The sequence below is a fragment of the Halteromyces radiatus genome (assembly GCF_025201355.1).
Source record: "Halteromyces radiatus strain CBS 162.75 chromosome Unknown BX664scaffold_6, whole genome shotgun sequence".
In the NCBI taxonomy this organism is placed as follows: Eukaryota; Fungi; Mucoromycota; class Mucoromycetes; order Mucorales; family Cunninghamellaceae; genus Halteromyces; species Halteromyces radiatus.
Window position 1 is genome coordinate 1,979,289 of NW_026251692.1, and position 20,771 is coordinate 2,000,059.

At 30.9% G+C, this 20,771-nt stretch overlaps 10 protein-coding genes across 10 annotated transcripts; 8 read left to right on the forward strand and 2 right to left on the reverse strand.

Moving 5' to 3' along the window:
- Positions 1 to 87: 87 nt before the first annotated feature.
- BX664DRAFT_338800 (uncharacterized protein) lies at positions 88 to 611 on the forward strand. Its single transcript, XM_051546505.1, has 2 exons — positions 88 to 277; positions 354 to 611. Exons 1-2 carry the CDS (start codon positions 118 to 120, stop codon positions 437 to 439), a joined length of 246 nt encoding a protein of 81 aa, XP_051398617.1. The 5' UTR covers positions 88 to 117; the 3' UTR covers positions 440 to 611.
- A 1,535-nt stretch (positions 612 to 2,146) lies between these two features.
- BX664DRAFT_338804 (Septin-domain-containing protein) lies at positions 2,147 to 4,010 on the forward strand. The gene is made up of 10 exons (XM_051546506.1): positions 2,147 to 2,187; positions 2,252 to 2,348; positions 2,427 to 2,555; positions 2,626 to 2,707; positions 2,816 to 2,953; positions 3,064 to 3,181; positions 3,242 to 3,337; positions 3,392 to 3,488; positions 3,557 to 3,869; positions 3,961 to 4,010. The coding sequence occupies exons 1-10, from the start codon at positions 2,152 to 2,154 to the stop codon at positions 3,980 to 3,982; spliced, it is 1,128 nt and encodes a 375-aa protein (XP_051398618.1). The 5' UTR covers positions 2,147 to 2,151; the 3' UTR covers positions 3,983 to 4,010.
- A 272-nt stretch (positions 4,011 to 4,282) lies between these two features.
- Positions 4,283 to 6,150, forward strand: BX664DRAFT_338815 (activator of Hsp90 ATPase). Its single transcript, XM_051546507.1, has 7 exons — positions 4,283 to 4,368; positions 4,441 to 4,446; positions 4,663 to 4,850; positions 4,991 to 5,073; positions 5,206 to 5,326; positions 5,405 to 5,733; positions 5,854 to 6,150. The coding sequence occupies exons 1-7, from the start codon at positions 4,340 to 4,342 to the stop codon at positions 6,073 to 6,075; spliced, it is 978 nt and encodes a 325-aa protein (XP_051398619.1). The 5' UTR covers positions 4,283 to 4,339; the 3' UTR covers positions 6,076 to 6,150.
- Positions 6,151 to 7,722: 1,572 nt separating this feature from the next.
- On the forward strand, positions 7,723 to 9,155 carry BX664DRAFT_338819 (HAD-like domain-containing protein). The gene is made up of 7 exons (XM_051546508.1): positions 7,723 to 7,817; positions 7,912 to 7,970; positions 8,051 to 8,081; positions 8,172 to 8,286; positions 8,374 to 8,641; positions 8,750 to 8,877; positions 8,957 to 9,155. The coding sequence occupies exons 1-7, from the start codon at positions 7,758 to 7,760 to the stop codon at positions 9,061 to 9,063; spliced, it is 768 nt and encodes a 255-aa protein (XP_051398620.1). The 5' UTR covers positions 7,723 to 7,757; the 3' UTR covers positions 9,064 to 9,155.
- A 221-nt stretch (positions 9,156 to 9,376) lies between these two features.
- BX664DRAFT_338822 (uncharacterized protein) lies at positions 9,377 to 10,845 on the reverse strand. The gene is made up of 4 exons (XM_051546509.1): positions 10,377 to 10,845; positions 9,973 to 10,316; positions 9,551 to 9,868; positions 9,377 to 9,480 (listed from the first exon to the last, which is right to left on the reverse strand). The coding sequence occupies exons 1-4, from the start codon at positions 10,786 to 10,788 to the stop codon at positions 9,403 to 9,405; spliced, it is 1,152 nt and encodes a 383-aa protein (XP_051398621.1). The 5' UTR covers positions 10,789 to 10,845; the 3' UTR covers positions 9,377 to 9,402.
- Positions 10,846 to 11,901: 1,056 nt separating this feature from the next.
- Positions 11,902 to 12,696, reverse strand: BX664DRAFT_250543 (uncharacterized protein; the record flags this gene model as incomplete). Its single annotated transcript, XM_051540289.1, has 5 exons — positions 11,902 to 12,052; positions 12,160 to 12,272; positions 12,346 to 12,391; positions 12,481 to 12,529; positions 12,606 to 12,696. Coding segments are annotated over 5 exons (450 nt in total), but the record flags the coding sequence as incomplete, so codon positions are not given.
- Positions 12,697 to 14,018: 1,322 nt separating this feature from the next.
- On the forward strand, positions 14,019 to 16,002 carry BX664DRAFT_338824 (DNA clamp loader). The gene is made up of 11 exons (XM_051546510.1): positions 14,019 to 14,139; positions 14,217 to 14,327; positions 14,382 to 14,476; positions 14,563 to 14,660; positions 14,745 to 14,926; positions 14,991 to 15,127; positions 15,194 to 15,292; positions 15,355 to 15,424; positions 15,480 to 15,557; positions 15,617 to 15,696; positions 15,770 to 16,002. Exons 1-11 carry the CDS (start codon positions 14,053 to 14,055, stop codon positions 15,786 to 15,788), a joined length of 1,056 nt encoding a protein of 351 aa, XP_051398623.1. The 5' UTR covers positions 14,019 to 14,052; the 3' UTR covers positions 15,789 to 16,002.
- Positions 16,003 to 16,033: 31 nt separating this feature from the next.
- BX664DRAFT_360982 (uncharacterized protein) lies at positions 16,034 to 17,100 on the forward strand. The gene is made up of 4 exons (XM_051548206.1): positions 16,034 to 16,255; positions 16,325 to 16,542; positions 16,612 to 16,774; positions 16,879 to 17,100. The coding sequence occupies exons 1-4, from the start codon at positions 16,141 to 16,143 to the stop codon at positions 17,019 to 17,021; spliced, it is 639 nt and encodes a 212-aa protein (XP_051398624.1). The 5' UTR covers positions 16,034 to 16,140; the 3' UTR covers positions 17,022 to 17,100.
- Positions 17,101 to 18,322: 1,222 nt separating this feature from the next.
- BX664DRAFT_338828 (uncharacterized protein) lies at positions 18,323 to 18,851 on the forward strand. Its single transcript, XM_051546511.1, has 2 exons — positions 18,323 to 18,557; positions 18,660 to 18,851. Exons 1-2 carry the CDS (start codon positions 18,350 to 18,352, stop codon positions 18,779 to 18,781), a joined length of 330 nt encoding a protein of 109 aa, XP_051398625.1. The 5' UTR covers positions 18,323 to 18,349; the 3' UTR covers positions 18,782 to 18,851.
- A 430-nt stretch (positions 18,852 to 19,281) lies between these two features.
- BX664DRAFT_338829 (uncharacterized protein) lies at positions 19,282 to 20,588 on the forward strand. The gene is made up of 2 exons (XM_051546512.1): positions 19,282 to 19,376; positions 19,452 to 20,588. The coding sequence occupies exons 1-2, from the start codon at positions 19,331 to 19,333 to the stop codon at positions 20,501 to 20,503; spliced, it is 1,098 nt and encodes a 365-aa protein (XP_051398626.1). The 5' UTR covers positions 19,282 to 19,330; the 3' UTR covers positions 20,504 to 20,588.
- The last annotated feature ends 183 nt before the right edge of the window (positions 20,589 to 20,771 follow it).

Genomic DNA, 20,771 nt, shown 5'->3' on the forward strand with positions numbered 1-20,771 from the left:
GATTCAGTCGTTTGTGATTTGAAACACCGCGGTAAATCTAGTAGTTGGCTGGAGTCAACCAAAAACATTGAGTGATCTCTTTCTCTTTTTTTTTTTTCTTTCACTAATACGATTATCATGGGCATCTGTGATGTGAGCAAAGTCAATTTACTAAGGTCATATCTAAATTTTAAAGCACGAATTCAAATTACAGATGGAAGAATCTTCATTGGTACTTTTGTATGTGTGGACAAACAAAAGAATATCATATTAGCTCAAGCAGAAGAATTTCGTCAAGGTAAATAATAAGTAGAAAAGTCCACCTTATTTAAATATATATATTCTGATACTAATATCGTTTTCACTTTTAATAGAAGAAAGAAGATTAGTTGGTCTTATTATGATTCCTGGTATTCATCTGGTCAAAGTAGAAACGGAAGATCTTGATCTATACATCTAGTGACACTCTTCTTCCTCTCACCCCCCCCCCCCTTTTACCCCCACTCCTCCTGCCATCCCCCTTTTATTTCTATGTTTGATATTTTTATTTAGTCCTCTTTTTTTTTGTAAAATATATATGTATATCCAATTCAATTTATTATTATTTTATTTTTATATATTGTAAAACTATCAATTCAATAAAAAAAAAAATTACAAAAATTCCACTATGTACCCTTGTTCAAAAATATTTCCAAAGAACTATCTATCTATTTATTCTATGCTATCATATTGATAATCCCATCCATGGATCCTTTATAAAATCAGCGGAATAATACCAGGCATAACGTTGTTCCAAAGTTTGTGGTGAATAATCAACTTGAATATCTGTTTCTTGTTGCTGCCGTTGTTGTCTATGAAATGGTGGTGACTACAAAAGATAAAAATAATAAAAAATGAATGCTCATTTAACATTACCGACGTCGTGGTCATTTATTAGTTTATTACCTTATAACCTTGGCCACGACCACGACCAAGTCCCCGTTGTGGTGCAAATCCGCGTCCAATGGCTGCTCCTCTTCGTAGTCCATGAGCGTGTCCTCGTTGTTGATGATATGCTGACTGGTATCCTTGCTGTTGTTGCTGTGTTACTGGTGGTCCATGACTATAAGTTTGAAATGTACCTCTTCCTCGTTGTGGCCCTTGATTATAGCCTCTAAATGCACCTCTTCCTCGTTGTGGGACTTGTTGATAGCCTCGAAATGCACCTCTTCCTCCACGGTACGGCGGTGCTCCAGAAGGTCGACTTGATGATGATTGATATTGAGGATAAGGTGGTCGATTGGGTTGATCTGACATTATTGTCAAATCTTGAGTTAGGAAATAAAAGGCAGAAGAAAGAAAAAAAAATATCAACTGCCTAACAAAGGAATGGAAAAAAAAAAAAAAAGATATGGAAAAATTAAATCCCGATTTTTTTTTTTTTGATTTTCTTCGGTTTTGATCAAATGGTAAATAAGTATTCAGGGACACATAAATATCTTTCAATATATCGACAGTAGTATAGTAGAAGTAGATAATGATGAAGAGAGATAATAATGATAGATGATATACGATAATGCATAACAAATAATAATGAAAGATATATCATGACGAATAATATATGAGCCAGCGTCGTATTCTCTCAATTATATAAAAACTGATTAATGGCTAAAAGAAATTCAGTTGTTCTTAATCATAAATAAAAGATAGATCATCATTAACTGTTATTACCAAGAGATGAAGAAGGGAAAAAAAATGACGAACTAACGTGAGAACATTAAGGATTCATCATGCAGAGTGAAAGAACAAGGAGAAAGAAGAGGAGAGAAAGGTAGAAGTGAAAAAAAAAAAAGAAGGAGTGATGGCACATCAAAAAAAAAAAAAGTGGGAGGCATTTTATAAAAGAGAATAAAAAAAAGTCTCCTTCAGTATGACAATAGGTCGAAGGAAAGAATAAAAATCTTTGGCAAGAAGTTCACACGCCGCTTAGCCAATCAATATCCAGAGAATGAGGAAGCATAAAAAAAAAAAAGCATTCCAGGTTCCCCTTGCTTTTCTCTCTCTCTTTTCTTCTTTTTTTTTTCTCCTTTTTTTATAAAAGTCCCCTTTTACCCCCCTCTTCTTTCTTTTTTTTCTCTTTTTTCTTTTTCTGTTTCTTTCTTTCTTTAGTTTTACAAAACTAAAAGATACAAAATGTCACCAGGATCTATTGTTGCCATGCCCGTTGCTGTAAGAAAATAAATAAAAAAAAAAAACATAATTAGATGATTAATTTTCCTTTTTTTAATATTAGACATCATTGGAAGGTTATGTTGGATTTGATACAATTACTCAACAAATTGAAAAGAAATTATTAAAAAGAGGATTTCATTTTAACGTTATGGTTGTTGGTAAGTAACGCGTTTTCAATATTAAATAGAATATTAATACTCACTTTTATTATTATTATTGTTGTTATTATATTTTAGGTCAATCTGGTTTAGGAAAATCTACTTTAGTAAATACTATCTTTGCTTCTCATTTGATTGAAAGTAAAGCACGATTGGAAGCTGATGAACCTCATAGACAAACTACTGAAATTGAAACTGTTTCTCACTGTAAAATGAATTAATATATATATATATATATATATTGAATGAATATTTATTTTCTCTTTTTTATATATAGTGATTGAAGAAAATGGTGTTCATTTACGTTTGAATATTGTGGATACTCCTGGTTATGGTGACCAAGTCAACAACGAAAACTGGTAAGAGAAAAAAAAAACACCTCCTTTCTCCTTGCTTATTAGCAGAATCCAAACGAAACCTTAAAAGAGAACATTCTTTTTATTTTTATTTTTGTTATTATTATTTAGTTGGGAACCTATTATCAAGTATATCAAAGATCAACACTCTGCTTATCTTCGCAAGGAATTGACAGCAACTCGTGATCGTTATATTCAAGATAGTCGTATTCATTGCTGTTTATTCTTCATTAGTCCAACTGGTCATGCGTAAGTGGGGTGATATCAAACTCATTCAAACATTTTAACGATGTATGTCCTTTTCTCTTTTTTTTTTTTTTTTATTTTTTTTATTTTTTTTTGTTTGGAGAATACCTTAGATTGAAGCCTATTGATATTGTCGTATTGAAGAAATTATCGGAAGTGGTAAATGTTGTACCTGTGATTGCTAAATCGGATTCCTTGACTATTGAAGAGCGTCAATCTTTCAAGCAAACTGTAAGTTAATGCTGTACATATATATATATCTTGATCTAACTTTGTATTCTTTTATTGTAGATCAAAGCAGAACTGACCTTCCACAACATCAAGTTATATCCATACGAAAGTGATGAAGATGATGAACAAGAACAAGCGTTGAACGAAAGTATTCGTGTAAGTTCAATAATGAGACGATGAGAAGATGACTGACTCTGATTTCCTATTTAGGAACTTTTACCTTTTGCTATCGTTGGATCTGAAAGAAATGTGGTGATTGATGGTCGACCTGTCCGTGGTAGAAAAAATCGATATGGTGTTATCAATGGTAAATGAAAGTAGATCAAAAAGGTAAATTATATTCACTTTTTTTTTTTTTACTTTAATTTATACTAGTTGAAAATGAAGAACATTGTGAATTCATTCATTTGCGTAACTTTTTGACTCGAACACATCTTCAAGATTTAATTGAAACAACAGCCCAAATTCATTATGAAGCATTCCGTGCAAAACAATTACTGGCTATCAAGGAATCCACTCATTCCAACATGAATCAAACTTCAAGTGGTTCTACATCTCAATCGACTATGCCTCTTAGTCCTAATACCATCAACACGATGCCTTCACCCAATTCATTGACTAGTCCTAGTGGTACCAGTCAAGCCATGAATCCCTCTCCTACAATGGAATCATCAAGCCCATTAAACAAGTAAAAACAAAAAAAAAAAAATCAATCAGTAGAAAAATATGACGTTTGCGCCGAGATGATGGATACATTGATGGATTCTTTCTTTTTATAGGTCGGTCCCCACTCTAGCTTAAAAAAAAAAGTGGTTATATCTCTCTCTCTCTCTTTCTCTCTCTTTTTGATCCCAATGGATCTGTTTTAGTTGGTGTCGTAATAGTTACTTGATCTCTCTTATCCTATTTTTACTTTATTCTATCTCCTTTTTTATTATTAGTATTATCTGAAGTAATAAAAATACAGAAATCCTTACCACCTTTTTATTCCTTCTTTTTTGTCACCCATAACCAACTACCATTTATGGAATACCTTTTTCAATTTCCGGTACTTATGTATAAATTTGCGCGGTACATCTCTTTTTTTTTCTTTTTTTTTTTTTTTTTCTTTTTTTTTCGTTGTTGTCTTTCTTCTTAACTTCTAAACTTTTATCAAATATGTCCAATTGGAAAAACGTTAATAACTGGTAATACAATTGAATGCTTCTATATATAAAAATTTAGTAAACTAATCATTTCTCTTCATTTTGTCATTGTAGGCACTGGTAAAGACTTCCCCTACTTACTATACATTTTTCATTAGCCTTATTCGTTGAAAGCAAGTCAGTGTTCAACTTGATCTTGCTTGATCGATCAATCAAAGCAATCGAATATTGAATATTTTGGGATTTCTTTTATTTTACTTGACGTCAAATTTTGGATATTGATACTAATATTGTTCGAACATATTATTTTTTTTTTCTTCTTCTTTATTTTCTTAGGGTGAACAAAAACTGTCTGCCTTGGTCTCAAACATACTTTAGTGAACAACTTGGAGCTATCAAGGTGGAAAACAATGGTCTTGAAGTAGTCATTAAAACTGTGGATACTGAAGGTGATGTTGAATTATGTCAACGCAAAGGCAAACTGATCACTATCTTTGATGTCCGCATTCAACTGGCTTGGAAAGGTACATTTGAGTATATATATGATAATTGGGAAAATACGTTATATTTATTGTATAGAAAGGAGAAAACGTCTATGAATTAATCTATTTGAACTATTATTAACCACACACATTTTATCTCTTTCTTTTTCTTTCTTGATTAGGTACTTCTTCTGATGGAACGGAAGCTTCTGGAAAGATCGTTATCCCCGAAGTGGCTCATGATACTGATGAAGATGAATATGTGGTATGAACTGAAAAAAAAAAAAAAGAATATAAATACACATACTTATATATAATATACAATTCTTCCCCCCCCTTTCATTCTTCTATTGATCTATACATTCACTACAACTTTTATTTTTCTTCTTTTATATAGTTTGATATTTCAGTGGAAAATGAAACAACTGCCAAACAAGGTTTCCGAGATGTGATTAAGAAGAACTTGATTCCTATTTTACGTAAGAAGTTGACCGTCTTCTCTTCTGATTTGATCAAAAGTAAGTACAAAATAAAGAATCATGATACCTTGTTATCGACTGATCTTTATATTATCTTTTTTTTTTCTTTTTCACTAGATCATAGTTCCGATGTGTATATTGAAAATGGAAAAAATGCTATTCAACCTGGCGTCACCAAGGAACGTAGCAATGTTACTCATATCAATAAGTCCACCACTAGTACTACTTCCTCTACAACAGTATCAAATGCTCCTACGAAAAAAGTGAATACGACCTCTATCACTGATGATGTTGAATTCCAAACGTCTGCACATGAAATCTATGAAACTTTATTGGACACTCAACGCCTTCAAGCTTGGACTCGTGGTCCTGTCAAAATGTCACGCGAAGTTGGTAGTACTTTCGAACTTTTCAATGGTAATGTGTCTGGCAAAATTATGGAATTGGTAAGAAAGAAAGAAAGAAAGAAAGAAAAAAAAAGAAAAAAATCATAGAAATAGTGTTAAAGAGTAAAGGGTGACTAAAACACCTTATTTTATCATTATTATTATTATTATTATTATTAGATCCCTGACAAGAAGATTGTTCAATCATGGCGATTGAGTTCATGGCCTGCTGGTCATTATTCTACGGTGACTTTTGATTTTGATCAAGGTAGTGATAGTACTAAGATCAATGTCAATCAAACTGGTGTACCTTTGGGTGAAGAAGAAACCACTCGCAACAACTGGAATGGGTATTACTGGCGTGCTATCAAACAAACCTTTGGCTTTGGTGCGGTGTTCTAGAAGAATTAGCTATAGTTAGATGATTTTTATAAAATTTATACAATGAAAATAAATCAACATTTTTTTTTTCCTCAACAGGTGTTTATCGAATTTTGTCTTGGTATGAGGTGGATGGATTAATAGTTATACGGTTTATTCACTTTAAATTGAGACAGAGAGTAAAAAAATATAGACAAAGAAAAAAAAATAAATTTGGGAGTGAGGGGAAAATCAATATGGGAGTGAAAGAAAATCAAATTAAGAATGAAGGGAAAATCAAATTGAGAGAGAAGGGAAAATCAAATTGGAATACCAAGCGGATAATATATTTAGAAGATAAAATAAAAATATACATCAGTTAGTACATCATCATTATTATAAAAAAAAAAAAAAAAGGATTACTCACAACACGTAACTTAGACCGTTTTAACTACAGTCAGGACGATAAAGCAAAGAGGAAAAAGAAAGGCTGCTGTTGCTGATAGGATGATCGAAGAATTGGTATTGGTTGACGGGAGCTTGTTAAACTAATGCCATTTTGTTTGATGGTAGCTTAGGCCCACGCACATCAACACGAACCATAATGATAATAAGAGGAGGACGGAAGAAAAGGAAAAGCAGACAGACAGACATGATCGATAAAAAACCTCTTGCCTTGAATAAACTGTACAGAGACACCAGACAACCACAGAGATTGGCCCAAGAGGACCTTTTGATTAGATCTACAATGATGATGATTTTATATTAGATGATGAAAATAGTTATCTTATAATATCAATTGTTACTTACTTGTTTTTTTGCCTTTTCTTTGGAGTATTGATAAAAAAAAAAATATAAAGTGAAAAGAAAGAGAGAGAAAAATTCGATTTGAGGGTTTAGAAAAGAAAAAGAGATGTGCTTGAAAGGAAAAAGGATAAATCACAATCATCTCTCTTTTATATTAAATCAATTGAACTGGACAACATTTTCTTTGTTTTGCTTCATTCTTTTTCTTTAGTTCCCCCTTTTTTTTGAAATAGTAATAAATCAACGAATAGATGTACAATGATGTAACCCACAGAACTGTTAAACAATCGAAATGAAAATAAATAGCTTCTTTTCTCTTTGACAACCTTTTTTTTTTTCTCAAATTCTTAATTAACCTTCTCCTTTTTTTCCATATTTATCAAAAAAACAAATGAATCAATGAGTAGATGTGTACTATTAAACAATCAAAAGGATATAGGTTGGACTATTTTTATTCTTTGTTTGGTTCATTAACTTTAGCAACTTTCCTTTCATTCTCATTGGTGGAATCAGTGAATAGATGAATCAATGCAAAAAGGATGATGTGTGATGTTATTGATGGAGTAAATAAGGGAGCAATCCAAGGGAAGGATCCATGATTAAATCAAACAAGACTTTTTGGGAAAGGTGTAGACTGTAATTTTTTTCTGGGAGACGGTTATGAGAAGTGGCGGTAATCATCCATCATCCATTTGTCCTTTTCTCATAATTCATTTCCGCCATACAAAAAAAGGATCATCGCAAATCTAGTCGAGCACTGATACACACAAGTCTCATAATCCAATTTCTATTAGTCATGCTCCCAAGCGGGTCCTCAATCAACTCTAAGAATTCCACATCTTTTTTTTCTATTTCTTCCTTTCTTTCTTTCTTTCTTTATTTCTTTTTCGATATATATTTACATATTTGTTTCAAGAATGACCATCAAGGCAGTTATTTTTGATATTGGTGGTGTATGTGTTGGGTCACCCATAGAGGTAATCATAATTAGTAATATATATATATATATATAAAAGAAAGTTGTTTGGATCATCCTCACGCTTACATTCTCTCTCTTTATATTTATATTAGGGTATTCATCGTTATGAAGAGAAACACAATTTGCCTAGGGATTATATCAATGTAGCAATGTAAGTAATGAGAAAAAAAAAGAAGAAGACTATATCACCCGGGTATAATGTCTTTACTAATGATCTTAATATATTTGTAGTGTCAGTCAAGGGGAAGGTGGTGCATTCCAGGTATTGTCAGATGAAGGCGGGTGGGAGAAAGAGAAAGAAAAAAGGACCTAAGGAATAACAAAAAGTTCCTTTTTCTACCTTTTCCTGTAGCGCTTCGAACGTGGAGAAATCAAATTACATGATTTTTATAAGGCGTTTGGTGAACAATTATCGGATCCCAAGAACAAGCAATATTATCAAAAGTATCTGACCAAGACTGGAAAAGGTAGAAAGAAAAAAGACAAAAAAAAAAAAAAATAGTAGTAGACAAATTATCACTTCCTAATGACCTTTCTGGTATCTTTCTCTGTAGCCAATCACCAACTTATTCCAGATATCTCTGTGAATGGACAAGAACTATTTCATACCATGATGGCTGAAGCAAAACAAATAGATCCTTATATATTTCAAGCCATTCAACAACTCAAAAAGTCAAAACGATTTATTCTTGCAGCATTGACAAACAACTTTGAAGTCCCCAAATCAGATCAACAGGAACTCCAAGCTTTAGGTGATGGCCCTCCAAAAATTTTACGAAATTCTTTTGATCATTATGTTGAATCAACCGTGGTGGGATTAAGGTAAAATAATAATTAATACGATACATAGTTGATGGAAAAAAAACTAAGGGGAACGATGGATCTGATGTCGACATTTTTTTTTTTTTTTTTTTTTTTTTTTTTGGGTAGGAAACCTGATCCACGGTTTTATCTTTATGCTTGCAAGTTACTTGGTATTGAACCTCACGAGGCAGTATTTTTGGATGATATTGGTGGCAACTTGCGGACGGCAAAAGAACTTGGGATGCAAACCATTCGTAAGTAAACAGACGAATAATAATAATAATAAAAAGATGGACGGAGGATTGAAACTCAATGACATTAACATTATTATAGAGGTCAAGGTAGGTCGAACCAAGGAAGCAGTCAAGCAACTGGAAAAGATAGTGCAAATGGATTTATTATTAGATCAGAATAGCGGTGATAGTGGTCCCCGTTTGTAGTTTTAGTACTTGTCATAGTTATTTTTTTTTATATATCTTTCACATTCCCCCATCCTATTATTTTAGTATGATGATATATATATGTATAAAATAAAGTTATATTTTACATAGACATGATGCATTGTCAATCGACAATATAGGTTTAAAGAAAACGGGATGACATTGGGATATTCCAGGGACAATATGAATGGGATGTGCATATGCGTCTAATGCAACGTTCATCATCCATTAGAATATATACATATAAGTTTTTTATTTTCTTTATTGTAACAATAGAATCAAATAAAAATATACAAAAGAAGAAGAAGAAGCAGTAGAATAAATATGTAGAGGATAAAACTATGTTCTAATGGGGTCAAATATAATATAAAGTTTAGTCCCATCACGCATAATATGAGATGCATCAGTTACAGGAGGCTATGAATAAATAAATAAAAAAAAAAAAGATGAGTCCTTTTCTTTTCCTTTTAAGGGGAAGATGAATTACACAATGAGATTTTTTCAACCAAATATCTAGGGCTTCTAAGACCAAAGAATCAGGGATCATGGAATAATAAGAATCTTGTTGAATGGACATGGTAGATAAGGCGGGATTAACAAACTGGATACCAAAAGGAGCCAAAGGATCATCGCTGGAACAAGTAGTTTTAGTAATCAAAAGTTTCAAGACCCACTTTGATTGACCAGATAATAATGATTTGGCTTGATAAAACCTTGGATCTTTGGTTTGACTGGTTCCTACTCTAATCCATTTGTTCAAAGTGACCGATTGGCGTAAAAATGTTCGTAATCGCATTTGATGATTCTATATAAATACTATAACTGTTAGATCAATGGTATCCTTTTTTGGAAGCGATGAATGTTTTAATATTGAAGGGTCATCCTTTTTTTTTTTTTTTATCTCCTTACCTTTTGAATAGGAATCATGGTACGTGCTTGATTATGGGGTTCATCTTTGGAAATGATATGGTAGGCACGTTTAGGAGAGGCTGGTGGGGAGGCAGGTACCGACAGATTGGTAGATGATACGCTTTTATGGATATTGGAGGAAGAGATTTGATCTAACGATGATGATGATGATGATGATGATGATGACGATTTTACTATTGGAAAAGCATTGGATGATGGCGACAAACAAATAGAAGAACTTGGTGGGGATAAAGGAGGCGACACAGGAAGAGATGAATGTAAATTGGTTGTTTTCACTTTGAGAGAAGGATTCTTTAGGTTCGTCACCGTTGTTAATGAAGGAGCTAAAAAAGGAAACCGTTCATTAGCAACAAAAAAAAAAAGAAGAAGATAATAGTATTTACCATTGCTTGTTACCAGTTGAATAACATTACTTCTATATTGTGAGGATAAACGATCTATTTGTTTTGATGACCAGAGATTGGAATCATATTGTTGTAATTGAGGTTGATACATAGATACAGATTTGGATAATAAAAGAGAATAAGAAGACATTGATTGACGAAATGATGATGGCGGCGAATAATAAGAAGAAGAAGATGTCATCAGTGGCAATAATGACATTTCATCATCATCATCTTCTTCTTCTTCTTCTTCTTCATAACGTTTTTGTTGTTGTAAGGAGACTTGTAATGTTTCAAGTTGTGTTTTTAAAAGTTCTTTTTTGAGAATGATTTTAGTATAATTATGTCGATCTTCAGGATTACCAAGTTGTCCAGCCAAGCATAATAATGTTTCATTACTACAAACCATCATGATAGATAGAAAAAAAAAATGATAAAAGAAAATTAAAAAAAAAAATGGAAAAAAAAAATGGAAAAGAAAAATCTAAATTTCATATTTTTTTTTTTGGTAGGAGTGAAAAAAAAAGAACCCCTGATTTCCCTTATAGACAGAAGGGGATTCCTTCAAATGCAGTTCATCAAGCTTTATTAACTTTACGATATTCGCATTGACCTTTTTTTTCTTTTTCTTAACTCCTCAATAAGAAATATTAAAAACAATAAATGCAGTCAAGTCATGCATGATATGACATTCTTATTATATATGACATTGAATGATAATAGTTGATGATGCTTATTTCATCCGATATTCCGAAACTCTATCATCAAAAAAAGAAATCTTAACACAAATAGGAATGATCACAAAATAATAATAAATAGACTTTACTACTTTTAGATGACAATGAATGTGGACTAAAATGGATATATAAAAAAAAGAAGATAGATTGTCTGTGCTCTCCTTGAATTCCCAAAATAAGATTCAGTTGATGTTCATAAAGTTTTTCTTTTTTATTGTCATATATATGTAATTAGATCCATAGAAATATATATAAAAAAAATGGGCATATATAAAAAGGCATAGATATAAAATAAATAATGGGAAAAAAAGATGATCAACATTGGAGAAACAAGTTTATCATCTGGCTTCCAATTATTTTTCATGCATAAAAAGGGAGAGGACATATAAAAGGAGTTCAAAAGGGAAAAAAAATATAAACATAAGGGTACATAAAAACTAATAATAGTATCAATAAGGGGGTAAAGGTAAAGAATATTGAGTAGGATGATATAAAGGTCGAAGAATAGGTTTCATAATACAAGGATTGGAAGAGATACAAGATGTATCAGGAGAAGGATAATAATGATATCGCCAAGAGAATTGAGTTGTCCATTGATTTTCTTCTAATAAAGGAGATGATGTCATGATTGAATCCACAGAAGAAGATGAAGATCGATTATCATCCATATCTTCATCTTCTTTATCCATATCTTCTGTATCGTCATCCATTGAATCATCGTCATCTTCATCGTCATTGGTTGTTGAAGTTGTGGTGGTTGTTGATTGACCATGTTTATGTGATAAGATTTCGTTCAGAGGTCTCCATTGTAAGCAAGCTCTTTTAGTAGTATTATCATGTGCAGCCTTTTGATGTTTAGTTAATACAGTTTTCTTTCCAAAGCTTTTGTTGCAACCATCATGTGGACATCGATAAGGACGTTTTCCCATATGTATTCTTCTATTTAAAATGAAAAAAATGTCAAACCATGTGGATAAAAATGTGAGTTTTGACTTTGAAAAGATCATTCCTATTGCCTTTTTTGGTTTATTTTTTTCTTTCTTTACCGATGTCTTGCCAATGAACTACTGTCACTAAAACTTTTGCCACAATTTTCATAATCACAAGCATGAGGTCTTTCACCCGAATGTGTTCGCATATGAACTTTCAATGCAGATCTCTAAAATAAAATTATATAAATAAAAAAATTAGACATTTTTTTGATTTCCAATTTCAAAAAAAAAATAATTTACTTGTATAAAGCTTTTGCCACAGTTGGGTTCGTGACACACATATGGTCTAAGAAAGGAAAGTAATACAGAACGATCAAGAAAAGAAATCAATATGAAGACAACCAAAAAAAAAAAAAATTGACATCCCCCATTTACCTTTCGTTTGTATGAATTCTTAAATGACGAACAAGATCAGATCTTCGACCTATCAAATAATAAAAAAAAAAGAAAAGAATTAATATTAACAAAAAAAAAAAAAAAGAGGATGATTTATTTAATACCAAAGGCTTTAGAACAATGGCCAATGTCACATTTATGTGGTTTGTTGGTATCAGTTTGAGTTTCTGTATGAATCAATTCCAAGATATCCATTCACAAAGTTTTAATATAAATATATTTTAAATAGATTTGATGTTGAATACTAAATATAATATAAAATAAAAAATAAATAAATATATGTTTATTGATATTGTGCTTTTTTTTTTTTACTTACATCGTATTTGGCATAAACTTTGTGAAAATAAAAAAATAAATTCACAAATGTAAGGAATGAGAAGTCGAGTAATAACGTAAAAAAAAAGAGAGAGAGAGAAAGAAAGATATATAATAAAAAAAGAAGAGTAGTAATTTTGGTGCCTTTTTATAATAAATATAATAATAATAATAATAATAAAAAGGCAAAAAAAGAAAAGAAAAAAGAAAAAAAGAAGGAAAGAAAAGAAAAGAAGAAAAGAAAAAAAGAAATCAACTTCTTTTTTTTTTTTCTTTGCACCCTTTCTTCATCCCTATCAACCCCGCCCAATCGAAAAAAGGCAACCAAATGGAGTAGTAAAATAACATAAAAAGCGCGTGAACGGATTTGGTGATGAAAGAAAGAAAAAAACTGATCGGCAACCGGTGTTTCTTTATATTGAAACAGCGGTTAACAAATTTCATCCCCATGCTTCATCTCTCATATATTCTTTTACACCTTTTTTTTTTTTATTTTAAAAAACAAAAAAACATTGTGCATTATCCTCTTTGAAACACATTATCTTCATTGACATGCTTTTTTTTTTATTTTTATTTTTATTTTTTATTTTTTATCATTCGTGTCTTTATGAAACGGAAGAAACCATCCGTCATTGTGATTTCTTCGCGCGAATTGTATAAAAAAGAAAAAAGCTTATCCCTTTTTTGATAAAGGAGGGCTTTTCTTCTATTGGCTTAAATCATTCGGAGTTCACCGTTAGTCACACCGCATTTCACTACCTTCCCCCCTTCTTTTTCTTTTAAAAAGATCAACTTGTCGATACTTTTACTAAATAATATCATCTCTCCTTCTTTTTCTATTAGAAAGTACAGATGAATATGAAATTATATATGAATAAAATGAATAAAGGGAGGTAATAGTATGAATAATATACTCCTTTCTTTATGATCAATTATCCTTTTTTTTTTCTTATTGATCTGATAATATTAAAAAAGTATGTAAAATAAATAATTTTTTTGATCATGCTCTTGAGTTTTTCATTTACATAGAAAAAGTGCCCTGGGATGCATGATATGGTTACAATGGTTGTAATGGAAAAGTCCAAAAAATCCAAAAAGCGGCATTTGAAATACTCGTACTTTTTTTTTTTGTTTTCTTTGATTTTATCGAATATTTTTTTTTTTCGCGTTCGCGAGTTCTTTGCCTCATTCTCTCTCTCTCTCTTTTTTTTTTTTCTATATATAATTTTACACGTCATGAGTCTTTGGGCTGATAAACATCGACCTCGTCATCTTAGTAACTTGGATTATCATGAAGATTTATCTACACATTTAATGAATTTGGTAAGGTTGACAAATGAAAAGTTAAGAAAAGTAATAACACACGTTAACACTTTCTTTTTTTATTTTTTTTTTTTTAGGCCAATTCTGAAGATTTTCCACATTTATTATTTTATGGACCTTCGGGTGCTGGTAAAAAGACTCGGATCGCAGGATTATTGAAAGAAATCTATGGTGACAATGTTGAAAAAGTAAGTTGTATTTATGTTGAAGATAAAAAGACTAATGCACAATATGATTTATAGATTAAGATTGACGAACGACCATTTGTGACGAGCTCTCAAAAAAAAATTGTATATACAGTAGTAAGCAGCAATTATCATATGGAATTACAACCAAGGTAAGAAAAAAAAGAAAGACTATATAAACATAATATATCTTATCTTATACATATATTCCTTTTTTTTTTCTTCTTCTTTATCTTAGTGAATTAGGAAACAACGATCGAGTTATTGTACAAGAAGTGATTAAAGATGCAGCACAAAATCAACAAGTATTCGCTGGAGCCAAACATTCCTTTAAAGGTAAATGAAAAAATGCTACAAAAAAAAGGAGAACAAGTGTACTTACTTCATCTATAATTATATATATATACTTTATGATTCTAGTGGTGGTGATTGATCAAGCTGACTCACTTACACGGGATGCCCAAGCTGCTCTTCGTCGAACTATGGAAAAATATACTGCTAATATGCGCCTGATATTATGTTGCAACAACTTGAACAAAATTATTTCCCCTGTTCGATCACGATGTCTATTGATTCGTGTAGCAAGACCAAGTTTGGATGATGTAAGACAAATAGTTGGGATAAATATACCCTATTTACTAATTCTTTTTTTTTTTTTTTCAATAGACTGCACGTGTTTTACAAATGGTGGCCAAAAAAGAAAATGTCTTATTACCAACCTCTTTGGCTAAAAGTATAGGCAATCAAGTTCATTGTGATTTACGTGCTGCTCTTCTCTCCTTTGAAAGTACAGCTGTACGACAGTAAGTGAATAAAAAAAAATAAAATAGAATGATATCTTTATAGATCTCATTGTCTTTTATATATAGTGATGATTTGACTCAAATACAGAGAGCCGAAAAGTTGGATTGGGAAATGGTGATTGCTGGAATTGCAAAGGATATATTGGAAGATCAATCACCAGCAAAGTAAGTAAGGTTCATAGATTTAAAATATTTTATACATTTCTTTTTATTTTTATTTTGAATAGATTACTTGTTATTAGAAAGAAACTATATGAATTATTGACCCATTGTATTCCATCATCATTGATTCTCAAGGTAATAATAATAATGCATATGATATTTTTCAAAACTGACTTTTTTATTTATTAAGACATTATCTTTGGAATTATTTGATGAAATTCAAGAAGATCAAATCAGACGTCAAATCATGGATCAAGCAGCTATTCACGTAAGTTATTAGAGAAATAAAGAATTGAATCAAATATTTATTGTTGAACTTGTTAATAGGAATACCGATTACGGATGGGACGAAAAGAAATATTTCATTTGGAATCATTTACTGTTACAATCATGAGCATTTACAAAAGGTAAAACTAATATACTATTATATATATATATATATATATATATTATTCACTTTCTTTTTCTTTTTTCCAATAGATATCGTAACAATCTCTAGTGATAATAGTCTAGTTTTAGAAAGTTTTATTTTTCTATATAAATTACATTTATTACTATTATTATTTTTTATATTGTTACGTGATATTGCATAAATGACGTGTGGGAAATGTTTTTGGCGATGGATAAGAGTCATGTGGTCATAATCGAACGTATATTCAGAATAGATCTGCTTTCACTTGAATACTGCGGTTATACGGTAGAGACGGAATGAGTCAATGTCCCTATCGAATTTACATTCCGCTCCAATGGTTTTTTTTTAAGAAGAAAAAGAACTGTACTATATTCTTTTTAACATCTTTCCTTCTCTTTTTTTTAATTTATTTATTTCTCTATTCCAATTTTATATTATAATGCCATTACCACCTTTAACTGTTCCTGCTAATGTTCCTGAAAAAGTGAAGACTATTTGTATCTTTTGTGGTGCTGGTAATGGTGGTGATCCTATCTATGTACAACATGCTGAAGGTAACCAAAAAAAAAAAAAAAAAAAAAAGAAATGACAAGACTAATAGATGTTTATTGTTACATATATAGAGGTGGGAAAGACACTTGCAAAAAACAAGTTTGATCTTGTTTATGGTGGTGGTTCTGTAGGGATTATGGGGGCTGTGGCAAAAGCAGTTCTATCTGAAGGTGGTCACGTTCGAGGTGTTGTGCCTGACCCCTTGTTCCGTCATGGGTCAAAACAAATTGCTACTACTATTGATTTGGTACCTGATATGCATACTAGAAAGAAAACTATGAATGATCATGTAAGTGTTTACTCATTCCAATATACATATATATATATTTACCCTATTTTTTTTTTATTTTATAATTAGAGTGATGCTTTTGTAGTATTCCCTGGTGGTTTCGGTACTATGGAAGAAATGTTGGAAATGATTACTTGGTCTCAACTCAATGTTCACTCAAAGCCTATAATTTTAGTCAATACTAAGGGGTACTTCAACTTGTTTGTCCAATGGGTACAAATGATGATTGATGGTAAGGATGAAAAGTAAAAAAAAAAAAAAAAAAAAAAAAAAGGAAATGATATTGACTAATATTACTTTATATCTACTACTTTGATGGATGAAAATTAATCATAGAAAAATTCATTGCTGCTGGAAATCGAGATATCTTTGTTGTTTGTGATACAGCTGAACAAGTAATAGAAGCTCTTGGATCTTACAAGGCACCTACTTCTCGATATGGATTAGATTGGATTAAGACAGACCCCATCAAGATGTAGTTTTAGTATTTTTTTTTTTTTGTTTATTATCATTCCTCATTTGTGTAAATAAACTATAGAAGATGATTTTTTTGTTAAACTAGATAATGGAGGAGGTTCTGGCCAGGATATCTTAGTACTTGTGGAATTGTGTATTGTTGTGGAAGAATAGTCTGGATCATCATCTATACGATATGCATGTTGATCTTGTTCAAAATCATTTAATAGTTTCTCTATAGCATTCCCTTTAGCTTCATTTTGCTGTCTTTCTAATTGTCTTTGTAATCTAGCTACTTGGAGATCATGTTGTGTCTGACATGAAGAAATGGCCATTTCTTGTTCTCTAGTCATATGTTGTATCCGTTGAATATGTGCTAACTTCACTTGTTCAATCATCCTTTTTTTTTCTTGAACTAATTGTTCTTTTCTTGATAGAATGGCTTGATGTTCTTTTAATGCTTTTTCATATTGTTCTTGATTGATCTATATACACAGAAAAAAAAAAAGTGGAAGATTAGAATAATTCTCCGCTATGATATATCTTCTTTTTGTTTTTTATCAAACCTTGAGTTGATTTTCAAGTGCCTGAATTTGTTCAATATAACTCTTTTCTTTTGTGGACTAAATAGAAAAGGATTACTTGAATCAATCATGATGATTTCTTTTTTTTTTTTTTAAATATATATATTATACCTTTTCTTCTTTTTCATTTTTTAAAATATATATACAGGAATCAGACTATTGGATAATGAATGATTAGATTTATTCCTAGTAAACTTTATTCATCCTTACATTTTCATTCAATAAATATTCACCAGTGACTGAATCAATAGTCATCTTTTGAATTGAATATAATGAAAATTATTCTTTTTAAAGTAGAACCAAAAAAATAATAATAAAACAAAAGAAAAAAAAGAAAAATAAAACAAAAGAAAAAAAAAAGGTTGTGATAGACGCCACGTTTTAATATTGAAAGAGAAAAAAAAAAGAAAAGAAAAAAGAGAGGGAGAGGAGAAATTCAATTATTAGTTACAATTCTTTTGAGGAAGCAACCTCAAGGAGACACATTCAAAGTGGCAAATAAATAATAATAAAAATAATGATGAAAACGTGCTTTTATATGAACAAAAAAAAAAAAAAAAAAAAAGGGGTAAAATGGATCATCATCATAGAAGTTATTTTTATTTCTAAATGATGATCGTAAAAAGAAAAAAGAGATGAGGGCGGTGTTTGAACAATATGCCTTGCTTCACTTCCAATATGAAAAAAAAAAAAAAAATTGTTTACCTTTTTCTTTTTTTTTTTTTTTTTTTTTGTTCTTATACATCTTAATACTTTACAAAGACATTATGCCTAAACCAGTAACCATTCTAGGCGGTCTTATAGTAGTGTCTGCTATTACTTATAAAATTCGAGAAGATAGGAAGAACGAAACTCGTCTTGGTCAACAACAATTACCTTCATCTATTGATAGTGGTCTTGAAAAAGAAGTGGATATGATTCAACGTTCTTTGGAGAACTCTCAAACTTATATTAAACAACGATTAATTCCTTCAGGTAAAAAAAAAAAAAAAAAAAAAAAAAAAAAAAAAAAAGAAGAATGACACTTGTTTTTAATAGAAATATTCATTCTCTTTATTATTATTATTATTTTTTTAGTCAAAGCAAGTTGGAATGAACATGTTACAAACGCCACTCATGCCATGATCAAGTCTGACCTCCCTACTCAAGCAGGTCGACTTTGGAATAAGCACGTACTTGGTCATTCAGATAGTAAATAGTTTTAAATTGTAGATAGTTTAGAATTCAATAAAGTTAATTGTATGTTTTTTTTTTTTGTATACCATTGAATTTATATATGATAATCGTGAATATTTATTGTACTTTTTTTTTTTTATAATCATGCAAGTCCTGTCTATTTTTTTTTTTTTTAGTATACATGGTTATGCACTTTTTTTAAATTGGATACCACAAAGGAAAAAAGGAAAAAGGAAATACAGTCTCATTATGTAGGTGTATGTATGTCATATAATGTATACATATATATATATAGATAGGGAATGCATTATCTTTGTTAAAAATGATCGGTGACAAGAACGATTCTCATTTTCTATGTTATCTTTCTCTACATATAAAGATAGTATTGATGATGGATTACACGACGGTATATGCTTATCATTTTTTTTTTTTTTTTTGGAAGTAGCGGTATTCCAATTTGGGAGCGTCACAGACAAAAAACATTAGGTTTTTTTTTTTCCTCATTACTGTCATCCTATCCTTTTTTTTTTTTTCTTTTTCTTCTTCTTCTTTTTTCTTTTAACCATAGAACTATGCTTCGTCGATTAAATGCTCTTGGACGAAAGGAATTGATAAAAGGTAAACTATCACGGAAGATAATGTCTAGTTGATCTTTTTCTAATTATTCTTTTTTCAATTAATGAACCCGTATAGGTCGATGCGTTTGTCGAAATAGTCTTGCATACCGTCTATATACCACCAACTCCAAAACCTCTTCCAATGACAAACCAGTATCCTCTGAAGATCTAGTCAATGATGATTACTTTTGGGAAATTCCTACGTCTACTCCTCGCCATGTTACAACCAAGAAAACCAATAACACAACTTCGCCAACATTGGATTTTCGACGACTTTTGGATACTGTACTAGATAAAACAACAAGAGAACACGACCAAGCTATTGTAGATGAGGTGCTTACAAATATAACTAACGGAGACGAACTATATAAACGACCAACAACAACAACAGCAACACAGAAAGCATCCAAACGACGAACTTCATTGATTGAACAACGTTTGTTGGATATGGTAATACACAATAAAAAGGTATTCAAGGAGCGAGCACCTTTACCACGATCAATGATGCCGGCTTTATATGGAAAAACGCAAAATGGGGAAGAAAAAAGAAAACAATCAATATCATTAGGCAAGATACAATTAGAAGCTATTCGAAAGGACAAATCGATTCAAGCACATGATCGAGAAATCAAGACCATCGATGATATCTTATCTACCAATAGTCGACATGCTCTTTTAGATCAATTTAGTTTCTCTGTGATGGAATATCAGCAACAACAAAGTTTCCCAAGTTATTATGCTCGGCTTGTTAAGAATGCCATTCAACATGCTTATACAACATTCCGGGATCCTTATCTGGCTGTGGCTCTATTTGAACAATGCAAATCGATGAGTGTGGAAAGTTATATCAATGGATGTACAGCAGATGTTTATAATCAAGTATTGAATGTGAGATGGGAAGCTTGGAAGGATATCTATGGTATCTTGGATCTCATGGAAGAAATGACATTGAATGGTATCGCTTTTAACGATGTATCAGCAAGTATTGTACAAACTATTACAGAAGAAATGGAACAACAAGAATGGGCTGATGCAGATAACTCTAAACAAGTACAAATGTGGTCTCCTGATGATGTTCGATCGACCGAACTGATGAAGATTCTTGTTGGCAAATGGGTATTCAAATAGATATATAGATATAAATGAGTGTTTGTATAGTTTAGATTAGACGTTAGATTTTTCTGCTTTAATAAATAAATAAAAAAAAAAAAAACTTTTTTATTTTATCCTATTGATCTCTCTGATTTTTTTTTTTTTTATGATAATCAACATTTTGTAGGGGATATTTCGTTTTTATTGTACACAAGAAAGCGTGGATATTATTTATCCCTGCTTAACTCTAATTTTGTTTGACATTTATGATCCAAATTGATGATATTCCTTGAATCGAAATAAA